This window comes from Rhinatrema bivittatum, chromosome 13 (genome assembly GCF_901001135.1).
Source record: "Rhinatrema bivittatum chromosome 13, aRhiBiv1.1, whole genome shotgun sequence".
NCBI lineage: Eukaryota > Metazoa > Chordata > Amphibia > Gymnophiona > Rhinatrematidae > Rhinatrema > Rhinatrema bivittatum.
In genome coordinates, this window is record NC_042627.1 from 45,397,151 (window position 1) to 45,418,474 (window position 21,324).

At 49.1% G+C, this 21,324-nt stretch overlaps 1 protein-coding gene across 1 annotated transcript in view; it reads right to left on the reverse strand.

Moving 5' to 3' along the window:
* LOC115075226 (myocardial zonula adherens protein-like) overlaps positions 1-21,324 on the reverse strand; it is a 165,281-nt gene that overhangs the window by 4,866 nt on the left and 139,091 nt on the right. Inside the window, exons 14-15 of the mRNA XM_029575508.1 lie at positions 17,792-18,559; positions 16,681-16,903 (exon numbers count right to left, since the gene is read on the reverse strand). Of these exons, the coding sequence (XP_029431368.1) occupies positions 16,681-16,903; positions 17,792-18,559 (991 nt within the window). The remainder of the gene's footprint in view (positions 1-16,680; positions 16,904-17,791; positions 18,560-21,324) is intronic.

Genomic DNA, 21,324 nt, shown 5'->3' on the forward strand with positions numbered 1-21,324 from the left:
CTTACCTGATAATTTCGTTTTCCTTAGTGTAGACAGATGGACTCAGGATCAATGGGTATAGTGTACTCCTGATAGCAGTTGGAGACGGATCAGATTTCAATCTGACGTCAGCCCTAGTACACATACCCCTGCAGGAAGTACAGCTCTTCAGTATTCTCCTCGAAAAGCAATTGTGGATATATGCATGACTGAATAACTTGGATAATTTGGATAACTTGATTAATTTGAACTGGTTGAATTGGTTAAAGCTGGAGACCGCCATTGCCCTCAACCGAGAAACGTAGACACTCGGTAGGATGAGTGTCCTAGTTGAAGGGAGGCATAGCTTACCCGTGAATCACTCGCTCTCGGGGATGTCACGCGAGAATTCCATGAATAACGGCAGCCGTGGGTGGGATGCTGAGTCCATCTGTCTACACTAAGGAAAACGAAGTTATCAGGTAAGTAATTTCTCCATTTCCTAGCGTGTAGCAGATGGACTCAGGACCAATGGAATGTATAAAAGCTACTCCTGAATCGGGTGGGAGGCTGCCCGTAGCCCATTTAGTACTGCCCTTGCAAATGCGGTGTCCTCTCGAGCCTGAACATCCAGGCGGGTAAAACCTGGAGAAGGTGTGGATGGAGGACCATGTCGCCGCCCGACAGATCTCGGCGGGTGACAGCATCTTGGTTTCCGCCCAGGACACTGCCTGGGCTCTAGTGGAATGGGCCTTGACTTCTAAAGGCGGTGGCTTGCCTGCTTCTACGTAGGCCACCTTGATAACTTCTTTGACCCAGCGGGCTATGGTTGCTCACGAGGCCGCTTCCCTTTGCTTCTTCCCGCTGTGAAGGACGAATAGATGGTCCGTCTTTCGTACGGATTCCGACCTTTCCAGGTATCGGACTAGGAGTCTGCCTACGTTGAGGTGGTGTAGACTGTGAGACTCTTCCGAATTCTTACACTCATCTGGCGATGGTAGTGAGATGGTTTGGTTGAGATGGAAGTGAGAAACCACTTTGGGGAGGAAGAACGGGACTGCGCGTAACTGGATGGTTCCTGGAGTGAGTCTGAGTAACGGCTCCTGGCAGGACATTGCTTGTAGCTCGGAGATACGACGGGCCGAACAGATTGCTACCAGGAAGACTGTCTTCAATGTTAATAGTCAGAGAGACAGGCCGCGAAGAGGTCTGAAGGAGGCTCCTGCTAAGAAATCTAAGACCAGGTTGAGGTTCCATAGAGGCACCAGCCACTTTAGGGATGGTCGGATCTGATTGACTCCTTTCAGAAAGCGGGAGACATCCGGGTGAGAGGCTAGGCTGCCGCTCTCACTCTTGGTTCCGTAGCATGACAATGCGGCCACCTGTACTCTTGATGGAGTTGAGAGACGATCCCTTCTGTAAACCATTCTGTAGGAATTCCAAAATCGCAGGAATTTTGACTGAGCATGGAATGATGTCGCGGTCCTCGCACCAGGCTTCAAATACTCTCCAAATCCTTATGTATGTTAGGGATGTGGAGAACTTGCGTGCTCGGAGCAGGGTGTCAATTACTGCCCCAGAGTATCTGCTCTTCCTCAGGCGAGTCCTCTCAATGGCCAGGCCGTAAGAGAGAATAGAGCTGGATCCTCGTGGAGAATCGGTCCTTGTTGGAGCAGGTCCCTGTGTGGGGGTAGCGGGAGGGGGTTCCCTGTCAGCAGCCTTCGCATGTCTGCATACCACAGTCTTCATGGCCAGTCCAGGGCTACTAGAAGTACTGGTCCCTTGTGGTGTTCTATCTTGTGGATGATTGCGCCCAATAGGGGCCACGGTGAGAAGGCGTATAACAGAGGTTCCTGTGGCCAGGTCTGTACCAGTGCATCGATTCCCTGGGACTGAGGTTCCGGCCTGCAGCTGAAGAAGCTGGGCACTTGGGCGTTGGATTGGTTTGCCAGGAGGTTCATGGTTGGTGTTCCCCAAGGGTTTACTATCAATTGGAATGCTGTGGTCGACAACCTCCATTCTCCTGGGTCTAGACTTTCTCTGCTGAGGTAATCCGCAGCAACGTTGTCTTTCCCTGCGATCTGGACGGCCGAGATCTCTTGAAGGTTCACTTCTGCCCATGACATTAGGGGGTCTATTTCCAGAGACACCTGTTGGCTTCTGGCTCCTCCCTGACGGTTGATGTAGGCCACTGTTGTGACATTGTCCGACATTACTCTGACCGCTTTGTCTCGGAGTCTGTGACCGAACCATAGGCAGGCTAGTCTGACTGCCCGGGCTTCTAGGCGATTGATGTTCCATCCCGACTCTTCTTTGTTCCATTGCCCCTGGGCGGTTAGCTCCTGGCAGTGTGCTCCCCATTCTCGTAGGCTGGCATTTGTGGTGAGCAGGATCCAGGTTGGTGAGGATAGTCTCAGGATGACCTTGTCTTGTTTGGGGTCGAACCGAACTCCCAAGTATTCTAGAGATTGGGAGGGCTGCAGACAGCTCTTGTTTGTGTTGACCACCCACCCGAGGCTCTCCAGTAGAGTTTTGACTCTGTTGGCCACCTGGTGACTTTCCTCTGTGGATTTCGCCCTGTTCAGCCAATCGTCTAGATAAGGGTGTACAAGGATTCCTTCCTTCCTCAGTGTTGCTGCCACTACCACCATGATCTTGGTGAATGTCCGGGGTTCTGTGGGTAACACGAATGGTAGTGCCCGGAACTGGTAGTGTCGGTCCAGGATCGTGGAGCATAGAAAGCGCTGATGCTCTTGATGGATCGGAATGTGTAGGTAGGCTTCTGACAGATCCAGGGATGTAAGGAACTCTCCTGGTTTTATCACCCTTATTAACGAGCGTAGGGTTTCCATGCAGAAGCGAGGAATCTTCAGGTGACAGTTGACAGACTTTAGGTCCAGGATGGGCCGGAACATTCCTTCTTTCTTGGGAACGATAAAATAGATGGAATAATGTCCAGTATTTATTTGTTGTGCGGGCACTGGTGTTATAGCCTCTAAGGCTAGCAATCAGGTCAGTGTAGCTTCCACTGCCATATTCTTGGCAGGGTCGTGGCAGGGGGATTCCACAAACTTGTCCGGAGGGAGGTGGTGGAAATCCAGGTAATATCCTTCTCGAATGATGGCTAGGACCCACTTGTCCAAAGTTATCTCGACCCATCTTTGGTAGAATAGGGCAAGTCTGCCCCCTATGGCTTCTTCCTTTGGACGGGTTGGCTGATTTTCATTGTGGGGTGTGGCTGGGGCCTGGGCCCGAGCCAGCTCCCCTTTTGTTGTGCTTGATCCGAAAGGACTGGCTCCTGCCTGCGGGGCGAGCCGCTTGATATGTGCTTCTGAATGGATTGAAGCTCTGTGATCCTCTGCCCCTGGAAGCTCGGGGGGGGGGGGCAGGGTCGCTGGTTTCTCTTATTCCTGTCCTCCGGTAGCCGTGGCAGTGGGGATTCGCCCCATTTGTTGGCTAGCTTCTCCAGTTTGCTTCTGAACAGGAGGGTTCCCTTGAAGGGCATCCTTGTGAGTCTCGTTTTGGAAGATGCGTCGGCCGACCAGCTTCAGAGCCAGAGTTGTCTTCTGGTTGCCACGGCTGATGACACTCCTCTAGCTGCGGTGCACACCAGATCAGAAGCAGCATCCGTGAGGAATGATACTGCTGGTTCCAGGGCTTCCCCAGGAGTGTTGTTCCTGGTCTGTGATAAGCAGGCGCGTGTCACCACGGCACAGCAGGCCACAATATGTAGAGACATAGAGATGTCAAAAGAATGTTTGAGGATGGATTCCAGACGTCTGGTCTTGAGCATCCTTGAGTGCTGCTCCTCCCTCAACTGGGATAGTAGTGCGCTTCGAAACCGCACAGACCATGGCATCCACTTTCGGACATGCCAGGAGATCTTTGGCAGCTGGGTCCAGAGGGTACATGGCTGCCAGGGCATGCCCCCCTTTGAACGTAGTCTCCAGGGCATCCCATTCCAGGTCAATTGGCTGCTGGATGGCTTGTAATAGTGGGAAATGACAGGAGGTCTGACGGAGTCCCTCTAGGAGGGGATTCGTCTTAGGTTCCCCCGAGGCACTTGTGCCCGGGATAGCGAGCTCTTTCAAGCTGTGTGTGACCAGGTCTAGAAGCTCATCCTTTGGTGAAGAAGCGCCTCATGGTTTGGTTGGTCTCTGTTCCTGGGTGTAGGGGGGGGGGGGGGGGGGGGGGGAGTTCCCCTTCCTTCAGGGGTTCTGAATCCTCATCCGAGTTGTCAGTGTCCCCGAAGGTGGGGCTTCTGAGTGGTGGAATCACTTCCCTGGGCATAGAGGGTCCCTGGATGTTGAGGTCCTCTGGCGGAGGTTGTGGCCGTATTGTCGGAGGCCCCGGTTGCATGTGGATGAAGGTATGCAGGCCTTTGAAGAATTCCACCGAGGAGATAGATGCTGGGTCTAAATTAAGAGGCGCTGTGTCCCAGGGGAGCCCCGTTTGAGGAAGGGTCCCGCTGGGGGACAGTAGGTCTGGCATACTGTTTGAGAAGCTGGAACCCAGTACCGGCTGGGGAGGGCCATGGGCTGGATCCCCCAGGGCCTCATCACACTGTATACACAGGGCCGTGGCCTCTTCATGCTATGCAGCTCTAACATGGCATGCTGGGCAAAGGCCCTGAGCTTTTTCTCCGATGGTGCCATAGCTTGTGCACGTAAAGAGCAGGGCCCGGGTGGCTTGGTTATGCACGTAGGATCGGTACGCGCCCAGGGAGATGTGTGTGCTGTTGTGCGCACAGATCAAAGTTGTGCGCTCGGCACAGTAAGCGTGTGGCTATGGGCGTTGCTTGTGCGCACGGTACTTGGACGCGCGACGTCATGCGCACACGATATTCGTGCGCACAGCTTGCCTCTGTGCACACGGATTGGGGCGGCAGACAGGGTGGCAAACAGGTCAAAATGGTGACGGTGACCACCTCGGAGAGTCTCCACGTGGGAGGACCCTCAGATCTGACCGGGGTCTAGCCCTGCTAGGGCAGATCAACCCAGTGGCACTGGTCCCGGCTAGCGACCTGTGCGACTCCTCGAGCTTAGGAGACCAGAGACTTTTAAATAGATTTCTACCTTACCTTGTCTCGGCGCTTCCCTGTCACGTTCCAGGCGGTCTCCAGCTGCGGGGGGAAGAGGGTAAATACCTTCACCGCCGTGCTCGAAGTTGCACCCGCTGCCTCTCAGCCTCACCCAATGTCAGGTGCTAGGTCCCCGCTGAGGGTCGGCCGCTGGACAGAGGCTTACCTCTGAGGGATCGCGGAAATCACCTCGGGAATTCTCAACTGGGGGAGGGACCCAAAGGGTGTCACCGCAGGAGAGCGGGGCTCGTCTGTCGCGGTAAAGTTTCTTCTTGTTTTGGTTTTCTTTGGTAATTTACTCTAACGCTGTGTTAGCGTGCATAGAGTCCCGAACTGCTTTGGAAACAGAAAATACAGAAGAGCTGCACTTCCTGCAGGGGTATATGTACTAGGGCTGACGTCAGATTGAAATCTGATCCGTCTCCAACTGCTATCAGCAGTACACTATACCCATTGGTCCTGAGTCCATCTGCTACAGGCTAGGAAATAGTAGTTTTGAATTAAACATAAGCCCATGAATTTGTTTCACACAGTACTCTTTTTTTGCTTTGTTGGTTAGTGGATATTTTGTAAGGAAAGATTTATATTTTCCTAGGGATTCAGCAGATGGGCATTTCTGCCATTGTTTCTCTAGTTTTCTAAGGTTCTGTTTAGTGCTTCTCAACTCATCATTGTACTGGGGCTTTTTTTTTTTTTTTTTTTTAATTATTCCTTTCTTTATTAATAGTTTTTGTCTGGACAGGACTAAGGTTTTCAGCTATATTATTGACTATCTTATCCCATGAATCAAAAGCCGATGTGGAATTGTTTTGATTTAGTTCATGGCTCTGATTTTCTGTTGCTTCAGCAAGTACTTCCATCTCTATTTTTCTCCTGAAGGTAAATGTAAGTTTATTATCTGTACTATTATGGGTTTGGCTGGTGAAAGCTATATCTGCTTTTATTAATCGGTGATCAGACCATGGCAATATCATGCGTGAGGTTTTGATTAGGCAATTATTTGTATTAGCAATTATTAGATCTAGAGTGTGGCCCATTTTATGAGTGGCTTCCGAGATTAATTGTGACCATTCCAGGGTTTTCATTGCTTATTTCACAGGCTATGGTTCTTGGTGTTTTGTCCACCTGGAGGTTAATGTCTCCTACAATTAGTGTAGATTATGGTGATTGAATTATTCACTAAAGTGTTTCCATCAGTGGTGAGCATTCTTTTTGAAGTAAACCAGGTGCACAGTAGACCAGTCCTATGTTTAGCTGATGAGATTTCAGAATTGCCACTTCATAGGGAAGGTAAATCTCTACTTTGCATGGTACTAGCTTAAGTTTTTGTTTTTTTTTAATAGATTATTAATAAACCTCCACCTTTTTGTTTATTTCTAGGAAAGTGAAATACCTCATAGTTAGGGTGGAAAGTTTGGTTTAGCAGTACATTATCTTTGTCAGTCAGCCAGGTTTCAGTAATGCAGAACATAGTTGGTTGTAAATCTTCTAGCAGGTCATTAATCAAAGGCATTTTTTTTTGACAGACTGAACATTCAATAGTAGCAGAGTAAATATTAGACATGATGAGATATTGGAAGCATTTGTACTTATCGTTTGACAGATTCAGGCCCCGTCCTAGTATGGGCTCAATGAAGCTCATCTGCTCCATTATCTATGAACTAATCCACTTTACTTCAAGAGCACACGAAGAGGTGCACAAACCACCGTGACGCCGTGAGTCTTCAATACTCAGGAATCCCAAAGATTTATTGCTATCCCGAGACTCCTCCTTGAAGACAGCTTGCAAAGAGATGGACTGACTGAGCAGAAACGCCAACACTTTTGAGAGAAACTGCACAGTCCGAAGAAAAAACTGAATCTGCTGCAAAATTCAAATGGATCCTCACAGGAACGAGTCTGACCCTCCAAGATATGCCAAGTAGAACAAACTGCCACCAAGAAAAAGAGCAAGGCCAGCAGATGGCTGCCTTATCAGCCCGGGTGGGATTTGTTTGACTTCTCTTACATTGGTCCTGATGGGAGGCTGCTCTCCCTTCCTTCTCTTCTTTCTGGCCCAGTGGGAGGCTGTTTCCTCCTTCACCCAGATCAGAGCGAGACATTGCCAGCTCCTGCTGTTCTGGGTCTGATGGGATGCAAACTTTATCTTCCCCTGCTGAGTCTGGGAGTGATACTGCTGATGACCTCTTCACCCTGTGGAGGGTGGGGGAAAAGAGATTGGGGATGCTGGGAAGATGAAGGCAGAGAGTGTGGGGGCTTGGCGTAGCTGGCAGGCAGGCAGATGGGATGAAGGGGGTAGGGAGAGTCAAGCAGAGGAGAGAAGCAAAGAGAAGAGGATGTGGGGCAGGATTATGAGTGTGAATGGATGATTGAAAGGGAGTAATTGGAAAAACTGAAGGATGATGGAGGCATGGAAGCGGAGTGATGGGGGTGCAAGAGCCATAATATGCCAGTTGGGAATGTGCATTTCTTCTTTATACTTTGCTTAGTGTAGGAGGATACATACTTCTGTTTCTAGCTCTCCAGTTTTGCACTGCATGCAGAGTGGCTTTTTGAGATTGCCATTCCGGTTTTTGTCTCCACATTTGTAATTTGTGGTCTTTTATTCTGTATTTGGTGAAGGTCGGATCTGTATGTGTGACTGAGGTGAGGTATTTTATTACTAGGTAAGGATTTGCATCCATCTTTTTTGTTGCGTTTTCTCATTCTCAATAGGACATGCACTGGTTCTGCACTGCTGCCTTTTTAGGTGTGTCCAATAGAAAAAAAGGTTGAGAACTACTGCTCTAGATCCTCCCATTCCAACACCACAAAGTTGCCCACCTGCGAGAGAAGAGGACAGATTACAGAGGACTTGCGTACAATAATAACCTTTAATAATCGAGCCCCTGTCAGAGCCTCCTCACCTTTGGATCCTCAAACTCCTCTTTATGAAAGAAGCTAATTATGGAAACATCTCTATTAGAAGGAAGTTTCCCTGTCCCCAGGACGCACAACTAGCCGAGTATGGCAGCTCTTTCAAGCCCATCAACACCTTCTCTGGGACCGATATAGGCTAGCCCATTGCCTCTCTGGAACTAAGCAGGAATCTAATCCCTAGGCTGTGAAAGGCAGGCAGGCTCCAAAATAACTGATAGACTGCTCCTGATCCCAGGCTTCTGAACTGCACAGAAAGACTGGTGCAAGAAAGGAAACAAAAAAACAGGAGGAAAAACCCCCTGTGGAGAATATTGCCCACAACGTCAGAAGGGGACTGCGCCGAAGAAACAGCCAGAGGGAAGGAAACCAACATGGCAGCAATACTCAAATCATGTTCGACAGTGGGGCAAGACAGGGAAAGAACCTTCCCCTGCAGGAGGGGCCATGGTGTCTGGCCTCTCTCCTGCTCAGACACACTAGACAGAATGGCCCCACCTGCAACCGCAGGCTCCACAGCAGTGGCTGCACTCAGGCTTATGTGTGAGAAGGCCCAGCATATCTCCCCCAAGGCCGCATAGTACGAGAGCCTCTGGAATGGCTCAAATCACACACCACCCCCCACCAAGCAGAAGAGGCTCTTGCTTCAGCTCTGCACCAGACCAGGTCCTCTCTGCTTCATCTTTAATTCCTTCTTTTTAATGAGAACTTCTGCTCCAGAGCTTGGGGAAGCTAAAGGAAAAAAAATAACTCCCCACCCTGGTACTGGGAACCCTCTCTGTGGGCTTACCCTCCTAGGAGTAACAGGGGCCTGGCCCTGAATCTCAAACAGTGCCTGAAGAAATCCTACCTGCACCAGTCTTAATATCTGCTGCAAGCAGAGAGAAATACTGGGTTGTGCCTGTGCTGCATCACTTCTAAGTAGTGGCGATGATGTTATCCAGGAAAATGTTTCTCTCTGCCTCCATCTGCTGGTAGGGGGACATAACCCATTTGTATCGACTAGAGTGGTGTAGCAGGCTGAAATGGAAATGTTAATAAAGTTGGCCCTGTGTAAACAGACTGTCAACTGTTCACATATCAGCATCCCATTTCCTCAAGTGTTTGTAAGACGACTGAGGGAAAGAGGAAGCAAACGTCCTATGCTGGAAAGTAAGGCTGACACAGATATGACTGACAGCCATCCATCCAATCCACAGACTGAAGTATGCCAGTCTTATTAAGTCTGCAAGTTACATCTTATTGTTAGCATTGTCAGTCAGCCAGCAACTAGCTGAACAACTGTTTCTTAAAAGCAGCTTTCTTCTCTCCCAAGCAATGCCCTTTTGAATGCTGGCAGAGTTCCCTTTAGATTCTTAAGCTCTAAAACTTTTTGAACCTATTTATTTATAGACATCTCAAATTCCGACTTTTACCAAGAATGTAATAAGAAAATTATTCCTTACCTGCTAATTTTCGTTCCTGTAGTACCATGGATCAGTCCAGACGGTGGGTTATGTCCCCCGTCCAGCAGATGGAGCAGACAAGAACTTCTGAGGGTGCTGCCACATAAGCCAGCACAACCAGTATCCCTCTTTAGTAACTAGACTATCAAAGCCATAGAGAGAGAGACTGAGGGATCAAGTCAACTATGGTAACGTGATCTTCAGCTATAACGTGAACACAATCATGCCCAACTGCAAACTTGCAAAGAGAACAGTGAAAACAGAGTCACAGAAAAACAGGTTGGTCTTAGAGACCCAGATAGACAAAGGAGGAAGTCAAGCAGTAGATCCCAAGAAACAATGCCCAAACGAATCTGAGGGAGGGTGTCTGGACTGATCCATGGTACTACAGGAATGAAAATTAGCAGGTAAGGAATAATTTTCTTTTCCCTGTACGTACTAGGATCAGTCCAGACGGTGGGATATACCAAAGCTTCCCTACTGAGGGTGGGTCCTGGATGACCCTGCTGCCAAACGAACCAACTGCGGACGACTGGACATCCAGGCGATAGTGCCGAGCAAAGGTATGCAAAGACTTCCAGGTGGCTGCTCTGCATATCTCTTGAGGAGAAACGGATTGGCTCTCCGCCCAGGACGCCGCCTGGGAGCGAAGACAGTGGGCCCTGACGTTCAACGGAGGTTGCTTCCCCGCGCTTATATACGCAGCCGCAATAGCTTCTTTCAGCCAGCGAGCAATCTTAGTCTTCAATGCCCTGGACCCCTTCTTGGGACTGGACCAGAGGACGAAGAGGTGGTCCGACAGACGAAACTCGTTGGTGACCTCCAAGTAATGCATGAGCACTCATTTGATGTCGAGCTTGCGGAGAATTCTAGAGTCCGCTGACGAAAAGGAAGGGAGTTCCACCGTCTGGTTCATGTGAAAAGCAGAGACCACCTTGGGCAGAAACGAGGGTACTGTACGCAAGGTGACCCCAGAATCAGTGAGCCGAAGGTACGGTTCCCTATAGGACAGCCCTTGAAGATCGGAGACACGACGGGCAGAGGAAATGGCTACGAGGAATACCGCCTTGAGAGTGAGATCCTTGAGGGTAGCGGCACGTAGAGGTTCGAATGGAGGGCCACCCAGGATCTGTAAGACTAAGTTGAGGCTCCATGATGGACAAGGAGCCTGAAGTGGCGGCTTCAAATGTTTCACCCCCTTGAGGAACCGGACGACATCCGGGTGCAAGGAAAACCGAAGTGCCTGCCTCTGTGGATAAAGGATCCAAGGGCCGCAACCTGTACCCCCAGAGAATTGTAGGCTAGACCCTTCTCTAGACCCGCTTGTAGGAAAGAGAGGATGTGAGGCACAGAAGCTGTCCGCGGATGAACTGAGTGGGTCGTGCACCATGATTCGAAAACCTTCCACACCCGGATGTAGGCGACGGACATGGACTTCTTCCGAGATTGAAGGAGGGTCGAGACCACGGCCTCCGGATAACCGCTGCGTCTTAGCCTGTGCCTCTCAAACGCCAAGCCGCAAGACAGAAGCGATCTGCCTTGTCGAAAAATACTGGCCCCTGGCGTAGGAGGTGCACTAGGTGACCTAGGCTGAGGGGTCCGTCCATCGCCATGTTGAGCAGGTCCGCGAACCAAGGACGACGGGGCCACTCCGGAGCCACTAGAAATCACCTGTCCCTGGTGTGACTCGATCCGCCAAAGGACCTTGCCCACAAGGGGCCACGGTGGAAACACGTAGAGGAGGTGGTGACGGGGCCACGGCCCACGCCCTCGGCGCCGCGTTCTCTTCTGCGACTGAAAAAGTGAGGTGCCTTTGTGTTGCGAGCGGTCACCATGAGGTCCAGGTGAGGAGCCCTCCAACGCTGCACGAGGAGCTATATCGCCTCCTCGGAGAGCTCCCACTCCCCGGGGTCAAGACGTTGACGACTGAGGAAGTCCGCTTGAATGTTGTCCACTCCCACGATGTGAGGCCGCCAACCTGGCAAGATGGAGTTCTGCCCATGCCATGAGCTTGTCCGTTTCCAAGGAGACATGACAACTTCGCGTGCCACCTTGGTGATTTATGTATGCCACCGTGGTCGCGTTGTCCGACAGGATCCGGACCGCCCGATGGCGAACGAGGGGAAAAAAAACACTTCAGAGCTAACCGGACCGTTCTGGTCTCCAAACGATTGATCGGCCAGACCGCCTGCGATTTAGTCCACTGTCCCTGCACGGAGATTGACTGGCAAACTGCACCCCAACCTAAGAGGCTGGCATCCATAGTGACTATTACCCATTCTGGGATGTCCAGGGACATCCCCTGTGCCAGATGATGTGGTTCCATCCACCATAGTAGACTGTCCCTGGCGACTCTTGGAAGGGGAAGGATGGCCTGGAACTCCCTCAACACCAGCTTCCAGCGGGAGAGTAGTGCCCTCTGCAGCGGACGCATATGCACAAAAGCCCAAGGTACCAGATCGATAGTGGATCCCATGGATCCCAGGGCCTGCAGGTAATCCCAGGCTGTGGGTAAAGAGAGACCAGAGAAATGCTGGACCTGCGCTATTAGCGACTGGGCCTGATCCGGCCGCAGGAATACCTTGCCCATCGACGTGTTGAACCGCGCTCCCAGGAAGTCCAGTGACTGGGACGGAGTAAGGTTGCTCTTGGTATAGTTTATGATCCAACTGAGGGACTGGAGGAGTTGTACCACTCTCTTGACCGCCCGCCGACCTTGGTTCAAGGTTTTCGCTCGAATGAGCCAATCGTCCAGGTAAGGGTGAACAAGGATTCCCTCTCGGCGGAGAGCGGCCGCCACCACCACCACCACCACCACGACCTTCGTAAACGTTCGAGGTGCCGTCGCCAGACCGAACGGAAGGGCCTGGAACTGAAAATGCTGACCCAAGATCTTGAACCTGAGGAAGCGTTGATGCGCCTTGTGGATCGGAATGTGGAGGTAAGCCTCCGTGAAGTCCAGAGAGGCCAGGAATTCTCCCCGATGGACTGCCGCAATCACCGAGCGCAGGGTCTCCATCCTGAAGTGAGGAACCTTGAGGGACTTGTTGACAGACTTTAGATCCAGAATCGGGCGGAAAGTGCCCTCCTTTTTGGGGACCACAAAGTAGATTGAATAGTGGCCCCGTCCCACTTCAGTGGGGGGCACAGGTGCAATTGCTCCGAGAGCCAGGAGTCGGTCGAGCATCTGGCGTACGACTAGCTGCTTCTGAAGTGACCTGCAGGGGGAGAAGAGAAATCTGTCTCTTGGGGGCCGAACAAAATCCAATGCATAGCCTTGTTTTAAAATATCGAGGACCCACTGATCCGACATGATCCAGACCCACTCCTCGTAGAAGAGAGAAATCCGGCCCCCTATCCTGGGGATCGAGGAGTGGGTCGGCCTGGCATCATTGAGAAGGCTTGGAGGACGTGCCGTGGGCCATCCCGTCCTTGGCCGGTCTGCGCCTATGAAAGGGACGGGTCCATGTTTGTGACCAGGACGAGGGCGTCAGAGGCGTTTGCTGTCTCATAGTGCGGAAACGGGGTTGACTGCGATACCGGCTTCTGAATGCACTGAACGATCTCGTGGACCATGGCCGATCTTCCGGGAGCCTATGCACCGCATTCTCTCCTAGGTCCTTGATAATCTGGTCCAGATCTGCCCCAAACAAAAATTTTCCTTTAAACGAGAGGGATCCCAGACGCGTCTTGGAGGAGGAATCCGCTGACCAGTTGCGCAGCCACAGGAGACATCGTGTCGAGACCGCCGCGACCATTGACCTAGCCAGGACTTGTAGGAGATCATAGAGGGCATCCGCCCTGTAGGCAATAACGGCCTCTAACCTGTCTGCCTGACTTGTCTCTTCCGGTGGTAGTTCCCGAGGAGCTGCTGAACCCACCTCCGGCCCGCTCTTTGTACCAGCGAGCTACAGCTAGCCGCCTGAACACCTAGCACCGAAACATCAAACACTCTCTTGAGATAAACCTCCAACTTTCAATCTTGGAGATCCCGCAGCGAGGTGTCCCCCGTAACCGGTATGGTCGTGCGCTTGGTGACCGTCAAGACTGCGGAGTCAACCGTCGAGACTTTTAGCATTTCGAGGAAGTCCTCAGGGAGAGGGTATAGCTTTTCCATTGCCCTGCTGACCTTGAGAGAGGCTTCAGGCGAATCCCATTCCCTGGATAACAACTGGTGGAACGTGAATGCGTAGGAAAAGCTCTCGCCGGCGGGCAAAGCTCCGCCAACACAGGGTCCCCCCTTCTTCCCAGAGGTAGCTGGACCAGGCGGGTCTAGGGGAGCCTCAATGTCCAGTTCTTGGAGAATGTACGGTATCAAAGTCTCCAACTCGTCCCTATGGAAAATACGCAACACCCTCGGATCATCGCCGTCCATCTGGTCTGCCAGGAGTGGATCATCCAGGGCAGGGTCTGTAGGTAGAGCCGCCCCCTCCCCCGGGGGGGAGCATCGGTTGCAGACTGGGAGGCCCCTGTGGGACGCCCTCCTCCGCCCCACCCCCGGGGCATGAGTCCGCTGTCCGTGCCAGCTTGGGAGGAAGGGGTTCTGGGGTAGGGTCCGGTGGCTGCATCATTCTGGCTAAATATGCGTTGTGCACGAGAAGCACAAAATCCATGGTAAAGGCAGGCGGACCCGGGGGGAGCCTAGCTGAAGCATCCCCTGCAGGAGAACCCGAATCCAGTGGAGGAACCGGGGCCAGGACCGGTGGTAAAGGTGAGAAATTAACTTCAGATTCTTCCTCATACGTACACGGGTCCATCGGCTCCTGCTCCAAGATGGCCGCCGTTCCAGAGCTCAGCGGAAACAGGGCCTGTCTGCCGTGACGCGCCTGACCGCGCAAAGAGGAGCCTCCCGCTGGCCGCGAGGTGCCTTCCCCCCCAGGGAAGCACCCGGTACAGATCCCCTCCCTAGAAAGCCTGGCCCCAGGCTGCCCACACACCACACATACTGACGCCCTCGCCATGCCAGTGGGGGGAGGGGACCACGGGGAAAAGCAGGCAGTGCCGCGCCTAGAAGGGGAATCCGCCCAGGAAACCCCCGACAGTCTGATCCTCACAGGGCCCACCGAGGAATGCTACGTCTCAGCGGGCAGCGGCCCCGGGGAATGTGCGTCTCGGGGCATGGCGGAGACGGGAGGAAAGGCACTTCGAACCCCCAACGGCTGGACCAGAGAACACGAATCCTACCAGGAAAGAGAGAAATAAAACAACTTACCCTGGCCGGTTCAGTGATAGAAAGACAATAGACAAAGTGAGGAGACACAGGGTCTGCTTGCAAGAATAAATACCAAACTAGCAGTCTGATGAAATTGTTTTGTTTTGGGTTTTTTTTTTATTGACAAACTTGATCCCTCTACAAAAACTCAATGGAGAAGACACAGGAAATAAATAAAGAAAGAACACCTAGAACAGTGTACTGGGGAACAAATGTTCCCCTGCTCCTATCTGCTGGAGTCAGAAAGATACTGAAGAGGGATACTGGTTGTGCTGGCTTATGTGGCAGCACCCTCAGAAGTTCTTGTCTGACTCCATCTGCTGGACGGGGGACATAACCCACCATCTGGACTGATCCTGGTAAGTACATGGAACTACCTTGACCCCAATCAACTAAAAACAAACTGCAACTGATTTAATTGACAGTGATGTTCAGATTTACATTTGGAAAAGCTCTGGGAATCCAGAATATATAACTTCAAATCCTTAATCAGAACACGGAGTTAGAACAGGGGGAATGGAGTCTCTGCAGGGAAGGTCTGGAGAAAAAGCCATGCTATAGCTTTTTTCCCCTGAAAGTAAAGGTTTGAGTCATAGGGGTAATACCACCTTATTTCAAATTTTCCTGCATAACAGCTGAAAGCACATCTAGTGCAGAACACTCAGGAGAAAGAGAGCCATTTGGGAGGGCAGAGCTCTCTTGCAGGGGTATAAGTGGAGAGAAGGTGAGATAGGTACTCAGGTGTTTGTTTATTCATGCACTTGTAGACAAAGCAGAGTTCTGAATGTTATCCTGCTTTTGACTGGGAGCCAGTGCAGTAGGTGGAGTATAAATTGAGTGGTCACTTGATCTAGTTCCTCCCAAAATTCTAGCAGCAGTACTTTGAAGAAGCTGGCTCCTGTTCTCTTCCCAAAATAAGAACATAAAATCTCTGCTAAAATGAAATACTACTCAACAATGGCTGCTAAGCACAGATCATGTCCTTTCATGTTTCTAACCTTACTAAAAAAAGATCATAGCTCACAATTACATGTATGGATATAGGGGTAGATTTTCAAAGGGTTACTCGCATAACCCCCAAAAAACTGCCCCTGCCTGCGCCGAGCCTATCTTGCATAGGCTCGGCGGCGCGCACGCAAGCCCTAGGACATGCGTATGTCCTGGGGCTTCGAAAAAGGGTCCGAGGCCTCCTCCGTTGTGGCCCTGCCGAGGGATGGTGTGCTGGCAGGCAGCCGGCAGGCGTAACTTCGACGATAAAGGTCGGGGGGGGGGGGGGGGGGGGGGGGGGGGGGGCGGAAGGAAAGTTCCCTCCGAGGCTGCTCCAATTTCGGAGCGGCCTCGGAGGAAGGCTACGCGGCTCGGCGCACGCAAATTGCACAATTGTGCATCCCCTTGCACATGCCAACCCTGGATTTTATAACATGCGCGTGGCTGCACGCGCATGTTATAAAATCGGGCATAGATTTGTTCGCGCCGGGTTGCACGAACCAATCTACGCCCCGCGCGTATGTCTGAAAATCTACCCCATAGTTTGTTAACAGGTAAATGTAGTTTTACCATTTAATATAAAGCAGGCAGTTAAACAAAAAAGGTCAAAACCTGGACCCCCAAGTCCGACCACATAACAGCTCCCTCACAATAGTAGGACCCAGACCCTGAAGGACTATACAACAGAAGCTGGTGTTACCATTGTCATTACAGCAGTGACATAGCTCTACCAGGCCAGTCACTCATAGTAATACTGCTTCAGCCATTCTTGCACCCTCCACAAGCATTTGCACTCACTCAGCTCCATACTGCCTCACACCTGGACTTGGATTACCATTCAATGTCCTCAGTCTCTTGCGCTGCACCACCCCATTAACATGTTAACAGTTACATGGTTAATTGAAATGTTAAATCATTGAAATGGGTACTTTGCAAAATATTTATATCCCTAATAAAAACTAATCAGTTGTCAGCTCAATCCTACTTTTAAATCACAACTCGGCAAATTTGTCAAACCAGCCTCAGAGACCGGGGGCCTGTGCATCTAAACGTAACAATTCAACTGTTAATGTATTCCATACCTCACAACTCTGCTTTTGTAACAGCTGAAGTCTCATTGATTCTTCTAAGGGTAATAACTGTGTGGGCATGTGATGAAGTGGAGGTAGCCTGGCTGCTGTGATGTCATCAAGATGCTTTCTCTCTAGAACTTGTCTTTCTTCAGCAGAGATTGGAGATTCTGCTATACCAGATGAATGACCAGGTGATGAGCTACAAGACGAATCATTAGACCCCGGCGGAAACCTGCAAGGGATTTTTTTTTTTTTTTAAACACAAATAGAGAAAGCTGAAAGGGGGAGGGTCTATAAAAAAAATATACTACCTAAATTCATAGTGATATTAAAATAAGTAACAACTAAGACTTCATTTATTAAGTCTATCCTCTTATTCAGTGAATAGGGGGAAAAGATAATGTAACTTGAGACCAAAACCTAACATGAAACACTACACTGAAGTCTCTGACAAACTGGTGACTTCAAGCCAGTTAGCTTATCCGGAATAGCCTTCCACACAAAATGTCTTCCCATGTGCTTCTGTATTATGATGTTATATTATTTCCCATATAGACAATACTATTTCTCCTTATGTTAAGGATTTCTATGTTCATTTGTTGCTAACTTACATTTCCACGCTACACTTGTGTTATCCCTCTCCCAGTTCCTACTCCCTGTTAACATGTACTTTCAAACCTGCTGTTCAAATGTGAACCTTATGATGTCCCTACTAATACCGGTTTATAAAAGTCTTTAAATAAATAAATACTAAAGTCTAAGCTCAAAGTGCAAAAAAAAATAAATAATAATAAATTGCTAGGAATCTAAATTTCCCACTACTGTTTTTTAGTTATACTGCAACATGCTGCAATCCACTAGTGAGTATCTCAGCATCCCTACTGGAGTACAATATTACTGACACTCAGTGAACACTTAAAAAAAAATAAATCTAAAGGCTGAACTAAACACGCTTCCAAAAATCAGCAGTATGTTGTGTTCCCAACTCTTTTCAGTCTTCTTCTTGACCTACCTCTGGGTAACAAATGCACTGCTGAAACCTATGCAAACAATGCACAGTAATCATCCGAGTCTCATCACAGTACATATCAGACATAACTGCTTCATGTATTATACTCACTGGTTAGGTCTGAATTTAGAGTTTTTTGTTACTGGGTTCTTAGCTCTTGTTTCTAAAACTTCAACATAATGTGGCTGCCTCTTTATATCATTATTCAGAGGAAAGATGACATTGTTAGTTATTCCGGAAGTCATGTCTTGTTTGCTTCTGTTAATTTCACTGTTATTGCCTTCATCTGTAATGGTAACGCCTTGGAAGCTATTAGCTAGCATTTCAGCGTCTTTCCAGGAAGCATTTCTGGATCTCTCTCTGCAATTCTGTGGGCCATTTGTGGAAGTTTTCTGGTTAACTCTGAGGTAAACATCTGTGATAGAGTTTTGCCCAATTTCATTCATGTGAGAAACATTTTCATAATCTGTTATGGATTTTACTCCCAATGTTTTCACTAGTTTTTCATCAATTCTTTGTTCCAAAAGGCTTTTTATATCAGATGTCAAATTACTTTCCAAGTTCTGGTTTACAAAATTAGTTTCAATCACATACTCCTCTTCCTCACAATCAGAAAGACTTGAAATGTTTAGTGCTTCTGTTTTCTTGCAGTCCTGTGTGGATTGTGCCAGGTTATAGCACAGTTCATCATTGTTATGTGAAGCTGCATTTCCTTTACCTTTATTAAAGTTCTTGTCCTTCATCTGAACCTCCAGTCTAACAACAGGAAGAAGCTCAGCTGTTCTTTTCAAATCTTCTTGTTGGAATATGGCAAACTTCACTTTTTCAACAAAGTCCAATACCTTTTTTCCTTTATCAGGGAGCTTACACATAAATTTCCTAAAATATATAAGAAAACGTTACATTTTTCAGATTCAAAGACTATTCTCTCTAATATCCAAACACTATCTGAATTCAAAAAAGCATGGGATGAATCCCAAGAGAGTGGTAGGAATCATAAAGATGGATAGTTGATTTGGATGGGCAAATTACATAAAAATGTGACTAAAAAAAAAAAGAAGATTGTGTGGCCTATATTGCAACTAAGGATTTTACAAGAAGTCAATTTCATAAAAGTTAATAATGCAACAAAAAATATCCCTTTAACATTATATACGCGATAACCTCTAAATGGCAAACTGCTGAATCATCAGGTTAAACATAGACAAGTACTGAGGTACTAGTTCAGTTTTCCTATTGTCTATTGCCTAAATCAAAGTGTTTCCAATACTACAAACAGGGAGAAACTCCCTGAAGAATAAAAGGTAAGAACCCCACACAAACACGGGGATTACTAAAATAATTGTCTAACAATGAAAACAGATTGACGTGGACATCGCGATTAAGCAACTGTGTACCCATTTAAATAGGAAATCAAATTTCTTGATTCAGCCGAGCCATGATACACAGCACAGAGCAGTCTTTATAAACCGGCTGTTATTTCTAACATAAACAGAAATAGGTCAGGCCACCGAGAAACGCTCCTGCCACCCTCGCTCACTTGTCAGCAAGGAGCATCTGCTGCCGCCGCAGCATGTCCACCAGCTCCTCCCGACTTTTGCCCCGTAGATCCCCAGACTGGACGACCTCTCCCGCCGCAGACATGACGCTCGGGACTCGGTGGTAGGACAAGAGGACTCGGAAGAAGCTTCACGCTACTGCCTCCCCGCAGTTCCGGCCACCCAATGTACCGAAGCATCGCTGCGCACTCACAGCGCACCGGAAGCCCTACCTTCTTAGCGGAAGTCACAATCTGCCCCAACTTTATTGATAATCCTGGACACTACACAGTAACATGGGATTGTCTCAGAAGGACAAGAAATTTGATTTCCTATTTAAATGGGTACACAGTTGCTTAATCGCGATGTCCACGTCATTATGATTTTAGTGGTTTTATAATATATGATGTGTCAGTTCACGCAAGAGGATTATCTCAGATATCAAATGAAAGAGTCTCAGCCACAGAACTGCCATGCTTTTTTACATTCTGTTTTGTTTTGGGTTTTTTGCTTCTACCCAACTCCAGGGCAATGTATTTTAAGTTCAAGACAAAATATAAAAATGATAGGAGGGTGGAGGAATGCAATTTGGAACATAAGAAATGTTATGTTGGGTCAGGCAAAAGTCCATGGGGTTCAGCATCCTGTGTCCCAAGCGTAGCGCATCACCCTTTTGGTTAGGAAGGGGCATGGAAATTAACCCCCAACTCCTATAATTAGTGCTATATTATGTTACACAATATCCCCACAAGAAAAACAACAAAGCCTCAGCGGTCCCAATATAATCCGCTCCCCTACCCATGAAAAACCATAAAGACTTGGTGGCATCCACCTAATAACCCCACCCCACCACAAGAGAAATGATGAAGGCTCGGCCACCCCAATGTGATTTGGTATGAGATGGGGGCCACTAAGTCCTCATCATTTTCTCTGCTGGGTAGGGATGGGGATAGGATGGAGAAGAAAGAGGAGGAGGGAGCAATGGGGCAGAACGAAAGACAAGAGGACTAGGGCCAGGGGAAAGGGAGCAGAGGGCAGAAAGAAAGAAGGAGCTGGGGAAAGGGCACAAAAACAAAGAGGGCAGAGAGGTCTCCTCCCACATGAAAAACTTCCATGGCTCGGTAGCCTCAACATTATGGGGTAGATTTCATAACACGAGCGCGCGCTTCCCGGCGCACACACATGGACGCACTGATTTTATAACATGCGTGCATTGGCGCGCACATGTTATAAAATTGAGTTGCTGCACGTGCATGTGTGGGAAGTGCATGCAAGGAGGGGGGAACTTTTGCAATTTCCGTGCGACAACGCAATCGGTCTTCCCTAGTTTCCTCTCGGTCTGCTCTAATAAAGAAGACTGGAAGGGAACTTCCCTACCCTCATACCTAAACTCCCTCCCTCTTCCCTTATTGCGGCGGTTACTACCCCTAACTAATTAAGCTAGATAGATATTTCACTTAGATTCAGTTCCAACACTGCTCTCTACATTAATGGGTACACAGTTGGAAGGTGGAAGGGAAATAGAACAAAAAGGTTACTAAGAGCCAAGAGAAACAGATAAGTATGAGAAAAAAAAAAGTGTGAAGCTTGCTGGGCAGACTGGATGGGCCGTTTGGTCTTATTCTGCCGTCATTTCTATGTTTCTCCTCTCCACCCCCCTAACCCCTACCTATCTACCCTTGTTTTTTTTGTTTTCATTCTTCAGGGCCCGCGTGCGAGTCTTCAGGACAGCGTTCAGTGGTGCTGTCCCTGCCCACCCCCTACCCCTCCCATAACACCCAGGCCCAGCACTTGTGCATGTATTGGAGTTTATGCACGAGGCCGGGCCCCTTTAAAAATTTGCCCAGCGTGCACAAGACCTGGCCATGCGTGTAAACCCCAGGATTTACGCATGCATGGCTTTTAAAAATCTACCCTTATACATCCCCTTTCACTCTCCCCCTCCCTAAAAAAGTAGCAAGCAAGGCTCTCTTCTGTCCCTTCAATCCCCTCCTCTTTCTTCCTTTTTGGATCATTCCTAACATTCTTTTTCACTCAGCGCATAGTTAAGCTCTGGAATTCATTGCCAGAGGATGCGGTTACAGCAGTTAGTGTAACTGGGTTTTT